The sequence below is a fragment of the Taeniopygia guttata genome, chromosome Z, assembly GCF_048771995.1.
Source record: "Taeniopygia guttata chromosome Z, bTaeGut7.mat, whole genome shotgun sequence".
NCBI classification, from domain to species: domain Eukaryota; kingdom Metazoa; phylum Chordata; class Aves; order Passeriformes; family Estrildidae; genus Taeniopygia; species Taeniopygia guttata.
The window spans coordinates 39,125,103-39,139,557 of NC_133063.1; the positions used below are offsets into that span (position 1 = coordinate 39,125,103).

The following is a 14,455-nucleotide window of genomic DNA, read 5'->3' on the forward strand; positions in this document are numbered from 1 at the left end:
TTAAAGTGGAACTAATTTATTAAGTTGAAGACAAGTTATTACTGTCTGAAAGATTACTGCAGTAGGAAAGCATTCTACAAGAGATGAGGACATAACACAGTGTAGCAGATTCAAATCCACATGCATTTGATTCACCATTACAGGAAAAACCTAATTTTTCTTCATCCTAAAAAAGACCGAGTCAGACTTTAGAAGACACTGGTGTACATTCAGAACAGGGTACATTAGTCAGAATCTCCCAACAAAAAATCATGTGCTTCAAACTGAAGAGACTGCAGGTATCTTTTTATCATCTTGTGGGACCTAAGCACAACCTCAGCTAGGTCCACAGGCATATGAAATTTTTAAGAAGTCTTAAAAATAATTATTTAAAGCATTATCACAGCACTAGGAATTCAGCCTATGTAAACATGCAGCTTTTGCATGTTTTAAAATATTGATCCCCTGGAGCCTGTTTCAGTCATAGCTGGTCTGATAACATTTTGCACTCATAGAAAGAGGGCCCTGGTAACAACTCCTTTTAATTTGGAGGTAACATAAAACAAAAACAAACAACCCAAAAACCCCCAACAAAATCAACTGTATCTCACTGCCACATTAGGCAGGTTTACAGTCTATAGCGGAAGTGCTGGCTGATGGGGAAGGATAGTTTCATTATGAGGCAGCTGTGTGACACTACTTTCCAATATAATTGGAAAAATGATAGTGAAAATTGAACACAGCAAAACTCAATGGCATAGAAATAACCCCATCTTCAAGCTGATGATATTGTATCCTCATCTGCATTCCAGGAAACTAATCCTGTTTCAGCAGCAGGGAAGAGACAGCTTCCCATTCCACATTTTACTTAAAAAAAAAAAAAAAAAAAAAAAAGAAAAAAGAATTAAAACAGCATTTTACTGCATTCTAGGAAGTCAGCAATCACTCATAAGCATGTACTGCTGCTGGCTCATCGAACTTTTACAAACATTGTAGAAAGAGTACAGACTTCAGGAGGCAGAAAAAGCATTCTCACTGAAGTTGCTTCAACTACTCTAGTAAAAATAAAAGTATATGAAATTAACTGATGCAATATTTATGCACCAATCCACTCTAGGTAGGTAAAAACGTAAATTCTGTGGAAACCTGAACTGAAATTTGAGCAAGTATCACACTCTGCATATTTAGACCTTGTTAAAGCACAAACACTAGTAACCTGCAACTAACAGGCATGCTTCAGAACTTGCTGCAAAATCAATCTATGGCTTCCAGAGCTTGAGGAGGCCATCTTCACTGTAAGTAGCAATCAGGTTCTGGTGGGGGTGATGAGCAATGCCAATGACATCTTTTTCATGGACCTAGAGAGTAAGCAGAAAGATGCATTAAGAGACTCCTACTTCAGCAGATTTCAGACAAATATTCTCCTCAAAAAACAACTGAAGGAAAGCTGGACTGAGGGTTAAGGTGCTTTGTGCATAGAGCAAAAGCAGGGATACACACACCAACATTCAATTCCAGTCACAATTTTTGTGACATGGCAGTTCCTTTATGTTGGTCAAGGGAAGGTTCATTTAAGGTTTACATCCACCGAAATCCACAGCATCAAAGGGTTCCCCATTAAATTTAGACATTTAAGCTGGTATTCCTCTTTAAGTTCAATCTAAAGCAAATCTAAATCTGAATAGCTTTAAATCTGACAAGTTCTTTTTCAGATTCTCCACCAGCTAGAGCCCAGGTCAAGATATGCTCTCATTCAAGGAAGTGAGAACCAATTCAGTCTTTGCTTGATGGGTAAATACTTCCCTCATTTCTACAATTAAATGGTTCTAAAACCCCCAAACACATTCTATGGCCAAATTCTTGAAATTCATTTGTTACCAATCATGTCTGCTAGAGACAAAAGATTGCTTAGTCTGAGAATGGACTTCATAATGCACATTTACATCATCCCTATGTTTAAAACTCTGGAAAAGTTCAGAGCTGAAAACTTACAGTCAGAGTTCTCTCCAGTTTGCCTGTCACTGTGCTGAAGCAGTACAGCACAAAATCTTCACCAACACAGTAGATCCATTCACCACGAGGTGAAAGTGCACAGCAGACAAAGTCACCACCTTCTCTCTTACCAGAGCTAAAACTTCTTACTATCTGTAAAGACACACCCCCAAAAACATTTAAACAGCAGGGTTAAACAGCAGCACTATTAATACCATGTTTAGGGCAAAAATATTTAAGTACTACTAAGTCTGCTCAAAACACAGATCTCTCCATAGCTTCAAGAGTTTTCTGTGTTCTATAAACTTGAGTTCAGAATACTATGTCATGCAAGCAAATCAGTGAAATCAGGTTTAGCCTTGCTAGGTTATTAACTAGGTTTTCTGCATTCTTGAAATGACACAGTGACCTAAGAGGATACCAGTAAGATCACATACCTGTCCTTGCATATTCATGATGACGACTGTATTTGATCTGTTGCAAACAACAAAGTGTTCTGGGTTTTTAGGCAGCAGAATGACACTGTTCACAGTAATGTCTGTCCCGGCAGTGCTACCAAGAGACTTGAAGGTATTGGAGCACTCTGTTGTTTTAACATTCCAAACCTGTTGTAAAAAATAAAATTAGCTTTAAGAATTAAAAAGAAAGAGCTTATAGGCAATTATTCCAGACATAGGAATCCCCACATCATAGGACAAGAGGTGTCATGGTCAGTTCTGTGCCTAGAATAAGGCAGAACAGGCAGTAAGCACTGCACTTATGTCCCCATTTCTCTGTAAGAGACTGTAAGCAGAGTAACAAATTTCATCAGTTCTCAGAAATCTACAGCAAAGTCACAAGCGCACTCATTACTTGAGACAACCCGAAGTCCTTCTCCAATGACTGCAACAATTGTATCAAGAGACCGATAAGATAGCAATAGTCTGAAGGCATTCTTTGTGAAGGGTAAATGTCATCTTACCTTCACTGTGCCATCGGAGGATGCACTGATAATATAGTGGCCATCCTGGGTAAAAGTAGCTTCATTGACAAAGGAAGAATGACCACGGAATTCCTTTAGGGTCTTCCCAGATTTTAAACCATGAATCCTGTCAGACAACAGAGTGAGTCAGACAAATGAGTGAGCAAATTCCACTCAGTAACCAGATAGGTGCAAGATCACAATTTTGCATTACACAAACATTAATCAACCTTTCCAGATGCTAAGAACTGCAGGAAAAGGGGTTTGATGAGGATCCTCTTGCCTATTAAGCTTAGGAGAGTGTTTGAGTATTTTTCTGAGTATATTTACTCTTACTCCTAACCTATCCTGCAATGACCCTTAGGGAAAAAAAAGAGAAGAAAAAAGAGAAATAAGAAAAGAGAGGGGAAAGAGGAGAGGAAAAAGGAAAGTATATTCACCTAAATAATTTTAACACCTTAACACCTAAAAAATTATGACTATTGGAGCTAACATCACTACCCAACAAGCCTTCAGAATAAATGGAGCTAGAGTCCTCAAAAGGTGTACAGCTGAACTATAAAAGGCAAAGCATACTAAACAAAACAAAATACCACCACACCAAAAAACTCCAAACAAACAAGCATGATCAAACCAACCCAAAATATCCCTCCCTACACCCAAACAGGATTTTCCTCAAGAAAAGCAGTGGGATCTTGAACCCTGGAGATTGTGAAAACGCAGCTGGACAAGGCCCTAAACAGGCTGTCCAAACTGAAAGGCTGGCTGTGCTTTGAGAAGCATAGTGGACTAGAGACCTCTATAGGCACCTTCTATATTACATTATTTAATAGTTAAACTGCTTAATTAGAAAAATCTGTTTTCTCCTACTGTAGCTCATACATTCTCAATTTATTTACCTGATTGTCTGATCAAAAGAAGCACTAAGAATTTGACTGCTGTCTTTAGAGAAACTGAGGCATGTAACACCTTTACTGTGAGCTCGTTCAAATCTTCTCAGACACTGGCCACTCTGGATTTTCCACACCTGAAAAGCAAACAGCAAAAAAGTGATTACTTGGTTATGAGATCACATGAGCTTAAACATCAGAGCCAATACATATGTTAAATACATGTTAAATTTCCTTTGAATTTATAGAGAATAGGAAGATTACTGCTATTGCAAACTGATCTTTTTGGTCACCTCTCCCTACATACCATACAAAAAGATTTGTACCTTAATCTTTCCGTCCTGTGCTCCAGTTGCTAGCATTTCTGTATCTCTACTGAAGCACATGCACAGCACTGCATCATCCATCATCATGAAGTTATCTTGTGCCTGATACTTCAGATCCTAAACAAAAGTAGAAGATTTATCAGTCAACGTAGTAAAATCAATGAAATCTATTTTAAGGCGAAGTGTAAAAGTATTCACCAGTTTAACTTCAGTTATATTTTATAACTTATTGTAAATCAGACTTCGCAGCCTTGTAATACAGGGTACTACCGCTATCACCATTTTAACAGCAACAACAACAGTTCAGGAAGATAAAGAAGTCATCACAGAGGTAAACTTATGACAAACCAAACAACTACAGCCACATAAATATTCCAGACTCATATTTGAATAATCTTAAACAGAATTTTTTCAGGTTCACAGTCCCTAAGAAATTGAAACAATCTCATCCAGGCACTCCGACAAGTTGAAGCCACTCTGTGTAAAATAAGGAGTAACTTACCTTCCTAATCTTTCCAGTAGTGAAGTTCCATACTTCAATGAAGCCATCAACTGAGCCAGTAACCAGATACTGTCCATCTGGAGAAAACCGAGCACACTCCACATGTGACTTCTGCCCAAACTGTTTAAAAAAAGAATATAAGCAAAGCTTAATAAGTAATTTAAAAGACTCAACTCATTAAAACAAAACTACAATGTTGTTCTCATGGTAAAAATACAGTATCTTCAAGAGGTATGTAGTCACAAATTTAATGCTAAAATACAAAAAAATCTGTCAACACAAAGTTGCATTATTTTAAAAAGTGGTTAAAAAAACCCACTCCTTTTGGTCTGGTAATGTCCAATGTTAAAACAGACACTGCACGGTTACATCAGAAGCTGAGCTGGTTTCTTTGTATTTGTTTTTGCAGTGCATTCTCTGTTAACAAACATCTTTTCAATACCTAACATACACTGCTGTCAGACTTCAGAACTAAATGAATTTCTGGAGCTTGTCAGATATCACTGACAGATACTTCAGTTTTTTCAGGCAGGAAAAATAATCTTTTTAATATCTAAAAACTCCCTCTGTTAGCGTATGTATGGAAGTAAAAAACAACCTGGGAGTAACAACATTTGGAGTAATGTTTCTCCAGTGTAATTTTTACAGAGAAAGTTTGCTTGGTCTTTCTCAATGTCCAGTTTTTCGATTTCTGAGTTTTTAAATACAAGTGGCCATGACAACTAAGTAGAGGAAAAAAACTTCACCAGCCCAAACAAAAATACCAGATCGGCACTGACAAACAAAACAAGTTCTAATAAAGAATTTTTAGCAAGTTGTTACTGAACATCACAAACCGATTTGGAAAGCTGCAGCTCATGTCTTCTGAAAAACAGTTTAAGAGGCAAGTACTTCCTAGCACAAAGAAGGGGACTATAGCAATTCACAGTTCACAAACAATCGTTATACAGGAAGTCAAAGACGCTATTATCTTAATCACAAATACCGTAAGTACCCAATCTTGTTAAAAGACCTAATCTCAGATTACCAGGGAGAAAAGTCTTCTGATAAAATAATGCACGGAAAACGGAGGAAAACACACAGGTGGGAGGGGTAGGGGAACGACTACCAACAAGGGAAAAAGAAGCATTCAGAAGATTTCCTCTTATCTCCCAACATGAAACACAGGAAGAAAAAAACAGCAGAAACACACAAAACCATTACCTTAATATGCCTGCTCAGCTGCGTGGGGAACTTTTCTTCCTCTACGTCTTTCACAGCTGCTTTGCCTCTGAACAAGTCAATCGTCATACCGGGAGGAAGCAGGCCCTGGTGCTGCTGCCATTTCAGAGCCTTTAGAGGAGATGAAAGCCAAGCCATTAGCCACCAGTTAACACAGATCTACCACACACTGCCTGCACGAAGGAGTCTGAGACAAATTTGTGTTACAGAAGTTATTCTCAAAGTGCACACTGCGCTGCATATTTATTCTACTGGAAGAAATCTACTGCTAAAGTGATGGCTTTTTCTACAACTGCTAAATCCTTGCTATATTGGAACTTTTTTTTAAACTATACCACGTTAAAATTTTACCTTTATACAGCTAGAGACTCAACTACATCATAACTAGTTTTATGTAGCAACAACCTAAAGATATAGCGACTAAAACATGTTTCAAGACTTACCTGCCCCAAGAGTGCCATAAGACGAGATGGAGGCACCACACTGACTTCTCCAGCCAAAGCTTGTGCAATAGCAGCTCTCCGCTTCTCTTTGCTACTCCCATCTGGGTATGCCTAGAGAAAAGTTATTTTCATGAGGTCAGTGTTCTAAATGACAATTTTTTTCCAAAAAGACCTCTATTGTTCTGACATAAAAACCCCCTTCCATATAAATGTTCTGTTAGACCTCCAAAAGAGCTCTTCTCTTTAACACCAAACTTAAAAGCAAAGAATCATCACGGTTGGAAAAGATCTCTAAAATCAGTCCCTTAACTAAGCTAGCTATCAAACTAAGATGCTCTCAAAAAAACTTTCAGAGTGACCTAACCAATCAGAAATAATGCCCTGTTTTCTATTTCTGTTCACACAACTTGTATTTTTTTTTTCTGCTGCCTACATGACACTGAAAAGGCAAGCTGAAGATATCATCCTGTGGCAGGACGCAGAGCCAAACCCCCAAACTCCCAACAGCAGCAGAGGTCAAAACCACTGCTCTGCTCCGTTGTGATAAAAGTGTCATACACTGCCTCCCAAACACTTCACAGAAAGTGTAAAATAATGAAACTTAAATTGCACATTCCCACTCCCCAAGCCAAGGGGAAAAAAGACCAAAGCTGTCAGCCATTAGCAGCTTCCAATGATGCTGAGGCTCATGCAGGAGAGGTCTTCAAACAAAGGCAAAACATACCTCTCGAGGATCAAAGTAAGATCTGGCTAGAAGGTTTTCGAGGTGAATGTAGCGCTCCGGCTGAGTTTGTTTCAGCATGATCATGGGATCCGTCTGCCTCAGCAGAGACCTGGCAGCACCCAGCTCTCGGAGCTCGATCAACTCCAGCACAACCTGCACCCAGAGACAAATGTCCGCATCAGCAAAGAGTTAGTAGAAAATACCACACAAAGGTTTCCACACGGAGCACAAGAGTCCGTAGGATCACCGCGCTTGCTCACCTGCTCATAGAGATCAATGAGGGTTTTGTCCGGCAGCTTTAGAGATTGTATGGCCTGCAACACCGTGTCCCAGTGCCCGCTGTTGATGTCCGCCACGAAGCTCTCGATGCTGTCCACGGTGTTGAGAGACACGGTGGTCTCCTCCTGCAGGGTGGCGAGCGCCCGGTGAAGGCTGTTTTCCTTCAGGTACTGCATGATCAGCCGGATCACGCTGCGGGCCGGGCACAGCGCACGGTCAGCGGGAGACACAGGGCCCGGGGAGAGCACCGCCCGCAGCCCTCGGGCCCTCACGGCCCCGCGGCCGCCAAGCCGCTCCCTCCCCCTGCGCCGCTGGGGCCCGACCAGGCTCGGGGCCGCCAAACCGCTCCCCCCCCCCCGCCGCCCCGTGCCGCCGCTATACGTACTCGGAGGACTCGATCTCGATCGACATCTTGAGGCGCCGCTGGTGCTGCAGCCGTCAGTAGCAGTCGCGGTGCTGTCGGTGCCGGTGTCGCTGCCGCCGCCAGGCCTTCCGCCAGGCCTTCCGCCCGCCCTTCCGCCGCGGCCGCCGGCGCCACTTCCCCTTCCCGCCCGCGCCTCCCGCACAATACAGCGCGCGCCGCCCGCCCCGCCCCGCCGCCTGACGTCACACGGCCGGCACAGCCCCGCCCCCCGGCGGCGGAGCGGCGGCACGGCGGGGCCCGCGGGCGCCAGAGGCGGCGGTGTCCTGGCCGGCAGCTGCGGCGGGGCCGCGCTGGCTGTCCCGGCACTCGGCCCTGCTGAGGGCGGCAGGCTCCAGCGCTGTGTTGTGTTCTGGGCCGCCCGGTGCAGGGAGCACCTTGAGAGGCCAGAGAGCGGCAGAGCTGCTGAAGGGTGTGGAGCACAAGCCTTCAGAGCTGAGAGAGCTGGGGTTGCTGAGCCTGGAGAAAAGGAGGCTCAGGAGCGACCTCGTGTCTCTCTACATGTGCAGACAGGAGGGTGTAGCCCAGTGGGGTTTGGCCTCTTCTCCCAGGCAGCCAGTGACAGAAGAAGAGGACATGGTGACAAAAGTTACACCAGCGGATGATAAAGTCAGACATCAGGAAGAATTTCTTTACGGGAAAGGTGATCAGGCATTGGAATAGACTTCCCTAGGCATTGGAATAGACTTCCCAGGGAGGTTGTGGAGTCACTGTCCCTGGAGGTGTTTAAGGAAAGAGTGGACATGGCTCTTAGTGCTGTGGTCTTGTTGACAACACGGTGTTTGGTCAGAGGTTGGACTCAATGAACTCAGAGGTTTTTTCAACTGAATTGATTCTGTGATTCTACCCACTGTCATTCATTCATAGGGATCTCAGAAGATTCCCTGTGGTTACACAAGCATGGCAGGCTGCAGGTCAGACATTCTGGCAAAGACACACAGCAGTTCCTTGGCCATGTGTTTCTTTGCATCTGCAGGTTTGCAGGTGTTACTTGCAGTTTGCAAGCCTTAAAAAGCCATTGTGAGCTCTGCATCTCAAAAGTGTGGTCATGTATGAAAGAATGTCAGTGCACAAAGCAATATGAGTAGGGAAAAAAGCTCTACTTCTGGACTAAGAATCAGAAAAATTATGGTCTCCTGGGCAGAACCCTTCAGTAGTGCCTGGATGAGCATGAGAATACAACTTGCCTTGAAACACATTGAAGGTGGCTCTGGCAGGCCATCCATCCTGCTTGGACTCTGACTGAGACCAAAAGTCTTGTAGCCCTGGTTAGTGCTACAAGATGAGTAAAACTCACAGTGGCCCTCCTGGCTGTACATAAGCTTCTTTGTCAGGAAGAGAAGATCTTTGTTCCCTGGGCAGCACCAAGATCATGTGGCTCATGGCTTTCTGGCATCTATACTTCCTACCTGCACCCAGTGATCCTGTCATACCACCTAGCCTGATCCCAGAGCTAGACTGCCAGTACATGGGGATGGAATCTATAGTATTTGCTCTACCTTGGATGGACTTTTTCTTGCTGTTTTTTCAGACGTGTGCATTTTGCTAAATAAGCCATGGAAAATACAGGGGTGTGTGAGAAACTTCCTCCCTTTGCCAAGGAAAGCTGTTCTTTGCTGTCTTTGTCCCCAGAGTACTTAAGAAAGTAATCCAATAGCATGAAGTTGAAAAAACAGTGAGCGAGGTACATGGCTAACATTCTGCATTCTGTTGTTTCCTCTCTGTGATCCCAACTAATTTTTTTAACTTCTTTTGTAGAGGTGCAGTGATTACTTCACAGAGATGTTTAATTGTGCCAGGTGTATTGGTTTTCAATGACAGGTATATTTATGTTGTTTGAAGGTTGTTTTGAAAACAAGTCTGATCCAGACTCTAACAAAGAAAAGCCATAAAATCTAAAGATGGCAGCTATTTTTGTGCTGGCAGCACATAGGAATCTGGCTCAATTCCTCAGTAAATTCAACTGGTGCTCTCTTGCTGCTCTCCCTCCTGCAGGAAAAACTTACAGGCAGGCAACCTGGTCCTGAACTGTTCAAGTTCTCAGGATGGCATTTTTCAGAGAGGTGAATTCAGCACAGGAACCTGCTAACAGACTGGACCGCATGCTGGTTTACCTAGCCCTTCTGGCCCTTCTTCCCTGAGAGATGCAATAGGAAGTGGACACCCCAGGTAAACCTTCTTATGCTCTCCATCTGAGAAAAGGGTCCCAGTGCTCCAAGTGCTATGCTAGCACACAAGAATCAGACTTAGACTTTGCAGCTAGACACAGCTACAGCCAATCTCATCTGGTGCTGGCAGCAATGCAGTGTCTGGAGACCTCCAGAGATCCTTCCAGCCTGCACTCACAGGATGCCAGTTCTGGCAGAGCATTACATAAGGGAAGGAGAGGTTTCCATTATATATTTTTGCTCCATTGGGCAGTGGATGCAAAGGGATATAAACAGTTGTGATTCAGTTAGGCAGCACGGTTTTCTGTAGTAATACACTGGAGCTGACCCAGTCCTCATTGGTCCCAGGCCCATTCTTTAAATGGAAGATGAGTAAGCACTTTGAAATCAAAATTTTTAAGGCAAGATGTTTACCTTTCCTTCTGGCAGAAAATTTAATAAATTTTTTTTTTCATTCCTGCTGATTCAAAAGTAGTCAGTTTCTTGCTTTCCCCTCCTCATGCATCCTGCTCTTTTGCTTCTTTGGGAGAGCTGCTTGAGCACCAGGAGTGAGGTGTGCCTTTTGCCAATCATGTCACCAGTCTGCACTGGCTGTGGAGCAGGATCTGTGAAGCTAATAGGATGCAGAATCAGAGCCCACCTCACATCCATGAGGACATCACATTCCCCACCAGTCAGACATCTGACATCTGACATGTCAGACATCTGACATGATTGTCTGCTGCCCCACAAGCTGTAAGGCTTGTTTCCCATGCTTCAGAGCTGTGCTATGGCACCAGAAGGCCACATAAGTTTACAGTGACAATGATGTCCTTTCCCTGCTCTCTGAATTACTCTGGTGATCTACAGTGAAGTTTGGCTTTTCTCAGCTTTCAGGCCACAAGGCCAGAAATTATTCCTTCTGTCAAAGTGCATTTACTGCAGTCTTAAAATAAGATGCACCTCTCTGAGGCCAGCCTCTTGAGAGAGGCTGTGCAGGGGAAACATCTTGTGTGGTTTCTGTTTCTCAGTTCTTGAGAATACTTTTTGTGAATCCCTACAGAAAAACCCCATGTCAAGACCTGTCTCACAGGGAGAGACCTGTGAATTGAGATTGAGTTGTGGTTCCAGAGAGTTGTTAAACCTGTGTGCAAAACCAAGTTTTATTTGTCGTTGCTGGTGAAGCAGACTGCTGGTGAAGCAGACTGGACCATGTGAGGAGACACAGATAAAAGGATATTATTATCCCTTTTTCTGGGAATCCAGTAGGGAAGGATGTGGAGAAGCTGGAGGGGGACCAACATGGAGCGCATAGTTTGCTAGCAGGAGCTGGGCTTGGCTTGTCTGGATGAAGTGAGGCAGGAGAGAGGTTTAAAATCAGTCTATAATTGATAGAAAGATAATTGGCTGAAGGCTCTTTGATAGCCTCAGCTGACATCTCTGCTGCTGTTAGTCACCTGCAGTTGCCAGCAGCTCTGGGGCATGCACCAGGGAGGTACCTTGTAGAGAGGGGATTTTAGTTGTGGAGGCATTCTCTGTCCTGAAGAGGGGATTTTTCTTGTGGCCACAGAAAGCCTGGAGGGGGCTGGGAGAGCCTTGTATCAGTGGGACTTGAACTGAAACATTTCCCCCTCCCCCCAAGAGCTCTGGTGATGCTGGGGCCCTGCAAACTGTGGACCACACTCTGGCTTCATCTGACCCTCAACAGCACAGCAGGGAAGATTGGTAATTTAGGCCGGTCTCTGAAAGATAGCTAGTGAAATGTATCTTGGAATAATTAGGCCTTAGGGCTCAGGAATTCAGTTCCAGTTGCCTGGCCTCTGTTTTGACCCCTCTTTCTTTTGAAGTTCACAGAGGAGAGGAAAAAGGAAATGAGAGGAGAGGCCCTGCTTTTCCTGTAAAATGCCTCATTCCTTATAAAATCGTTTGGGAAAAATCTCTTTCAGCTGGACAAGCTGAATACTTTAATACATGCCTGCAGTCATTTTCCACTCTTGTTTCAATTCCCCTGGCTGCTTTGTCACTGTTCTGAATCCGTAAAACTGTAGATGCACAGACACAAATGCTTCTCAAAGAGGTAACAGAGATGATCTGCACAGGCGTGCTAGAGGGCTCTGAGTTGCAGCATTGTGTTATTTCCTGGCCAGCACAAGTGCATAGCACTGTGCAGTACAGTGGCTCCTGTTCCAGCTCAGCTCTGGGTTTGGAGACCTTTCTTTCAGGACAGCTTGCTAGGACACAGCTTCCAGCCTTTCTCAGGCTGTGAAGAAACCACTCTGAAAATCCTCACTTCCATGTTAACTTTGCATGAGGAGGAAAGCAGCCCAGGAATGCTGAGGGAGAGGCACATAGTGTCTCAGATATGTCCTAGCCACTAGGGATGTTTCAGAGCAAGGGGGAACCCAAAGCTCCAAGGGAAGGCAGCTGTATTCCATCTAATATGAAATTTCTAGGAGGTTTTGGTAGGAAGGCATCTCTGGAGGTCTGCAGTTCAATTCCCCACTCCAAAGCTAGATCAGATTGTGTTTGGCTGTGTCGAATTCTGCATACCGCAAAGATGGAGAGCTGGTCTCCCGAGTCGTACAGCCCTCAGTGGAGGAACTTTTTCATATCCAGTTGGAATGTCCCATCTTGCAGCATGTTATCTGTTTCCCCATGTCCTGTCCTTGTCTGCCTCTGGAAGAGTCTGTTTCTGCATTTTCCATGACCACCATTCAGGAAGTGGATTACTCCTGTGAGAACTCGCCAGTTGTCTCTTCTCCAGCCTGGAGGAGCCCAGTTCCCTCAATGTCTCTTCATGCACCCTGTGCTGCAGCCTCATCACCATTCTGGTGGTCACTTTAGGATTCTTTCTGGTTTTGTCAGTTCTGGTTTTTTCCTTGTAGGCCCAAACTGAAGGATGTAGTAGTGAGATAAGTCCTCAGCAGCGCCAAGTGCTAAGCAGGAATCACCTCTCCTGTGCTGAAATTTATGAGTTTGCTTCTGGCCCATTCCTCCACCTGCTAAGATCCCATCAGGTGACAGGCCTTCCTCCTGAAACACAGCAACCTGTTGATATTAGTTATGGGCTTTTTCTTATCTCTCCTTGTGATGAGTTGAAATCCCCTTTCCACCAGATGCCTGTGCAGTGGGTTGGCACGGGTCCTGACAACTGCCCAGAGTTTCTGTCTCTCTTGGCCAGGGATCCAGAGAGAGTAGTAGGAACTACTGCTGATTCCATGGAAAGTGGCCTTACTGCAAAAGGTGACTGATAGAGATTGTATTTAGAACTGGAGTCATTCTTATTTCTCCTTTTGAGAGGTGAAAGGATGGCCCAAGTGTGGTCAGAGATTTCCTACACCTACATTTAGGGACCACATGCAGTCCTTAGGCCAGGAGTTTTCATATCCTGTTTTATACCTGTCCGAGATTGAAAGGCAAGATGTTTTCTAGTACCATCTGTGTAGCAGTTGCCCTCTGGGCAGTTTTCCTTATCTCCTGTTAATGGGCCCATCCATGCCTTGCCACATGACTCAGAGATAACTCCCTCCAGGGTCATTTTCTGTTTAACAGGTGATCAAGGATTCACCCAGGGACTCAGAATGACATCAGCTCATTGAGAGATGCTCTGCCCAGGCAGGAGGAGCTAAGCATTTCCACCTAGATATATTCTGGGATTTTTTTAGAGAGAGAGGTAGCCTTCCCACAGGTTTCCAAGAGGATACAGCTGGGGTTTTCCACTAGACCGACTACACCTTTTCTACAGGACCATTGCTCCAACAGAACCACATCTGCCACTCCAAGAGGACTGCAGCCACTCCAGTTCAGACTGCTACAAACACGCTGGCCAAAGGGGTGTCAGGTTGTATTCTGACTCTGTCAGTGGTCTTCCTTTTGTATTATTGCATGTGTTTTGTCTCTTTTCCCTTTTCCCAATAAATTGTATTTATGACTTGGAGTCTCTCACTGGTATTGCTTTCAAAACCAGAATAATACCAAACTTCCCACATAGCTGCAGGGAGGAGGACCGAATTGGGCCACAGCAGGGGCTGAGCTGTGGTATGGGTAAACAGCTGGTGATAGATAGGGAGTTTCCAGCTTGCCTTATGTTTTCACATTTGTCTACATGGAGGGTCGCAGCAGCGTGTAAAGGACCCATGCTCAGACTGCCCACTGGATTCATCTGAGTTCATCTGCCCAGCTGACTCCTGGTTTGGGCATCTTGGAGACACTGCTTTGTGCAGGTTGCTTTACTGCTCTTTGCAGTGAGGGGCATGGGGAGGCCCAGCACAGCTCACAGATAGTAGGCAGTCACTGGGGTTGGCAGAGAGGACAGCTTCCAGGTAGTGTTTCCACATGCAATTAAAAGAAAATGTCTGCAGAAACCACGTATGCAGTGATGCACCAGTGCAGGGGCATTGGATGCATTAAACCAGTAGAGCCACAGGTACCCCACACACAGTTTTCACAGAGGTGGCTGCTATATTTCTAATCAGCGTAATTTTTAAGTCCTAAACCATCTTATGATGCGAGGACAGATAGGCATTGATTTGGGTGCATACAGAGCACAGGAGGCCTCATGAAAATAAAA

General features: G+C 44.3%; 1 protein-coding gene across 1 annotated transcript; it reads right to left on the minus strand.

Annotated features, from left to right (window-relative positions):
* On the minus strand, window positions 1-7,859 carry SMU1 (SMU1 DNA replication regulator and spliceosomal factor). Its single transcript, XM_002193982.7, has 12 exons — window positions 7,703-7,859; window positions 7,299-7,509; window positions 7,039-7,191; window positions 6,315-6,425; window positions 5,854-5,982; window positions 4,651-4,770; window positions 4,149-4,265; window positions 3,832-3,959; window positions 2,933-3,059; window positions 2,409-2,576; window positions 1,972-2,124; window positions 1-1,337 (listed from the first exon to the last, which is right to left on the minus strand). The coding sequence occupies exons 1-12, from the start codon at window positions 7,726-7,728 to the stop codon at window positions 1,239-1,241; spliced, it is 1,542 nt and encodes a 513-aa protein (XP_002194018.1). The 5' UTR covers window positions 7,729-7,859; the 3' UTR covers window positions 1-1,238.
* Window positions 7,860-14,455: the final 6,596 nt, after the last annotated feature.

Excerpts from the sequence above, each read along its gene's own strand:
- SMU1 (XM_002193982.7), bottom strand. The coding sequence starts at position 7,728 with ATGTCGATCGAGATCGAGTCCTCCGA. Across the intron at positions 5,983-6,314 it reads TTATGGCACTCTTGGGGCAG|GCTCTGAAATGGCAGCAGCA; the intron begins GTAAGTCTTGAA and ends TCTCCTCTAAAG. Across the intron at positions 4,266-4,650 it reads CTACTGGAAAGATTAGGAAG|GATCTGAAGTATCAGGCACA; the intron begins GTAAGTTACTCC and ends ACTTTTGTTTAG.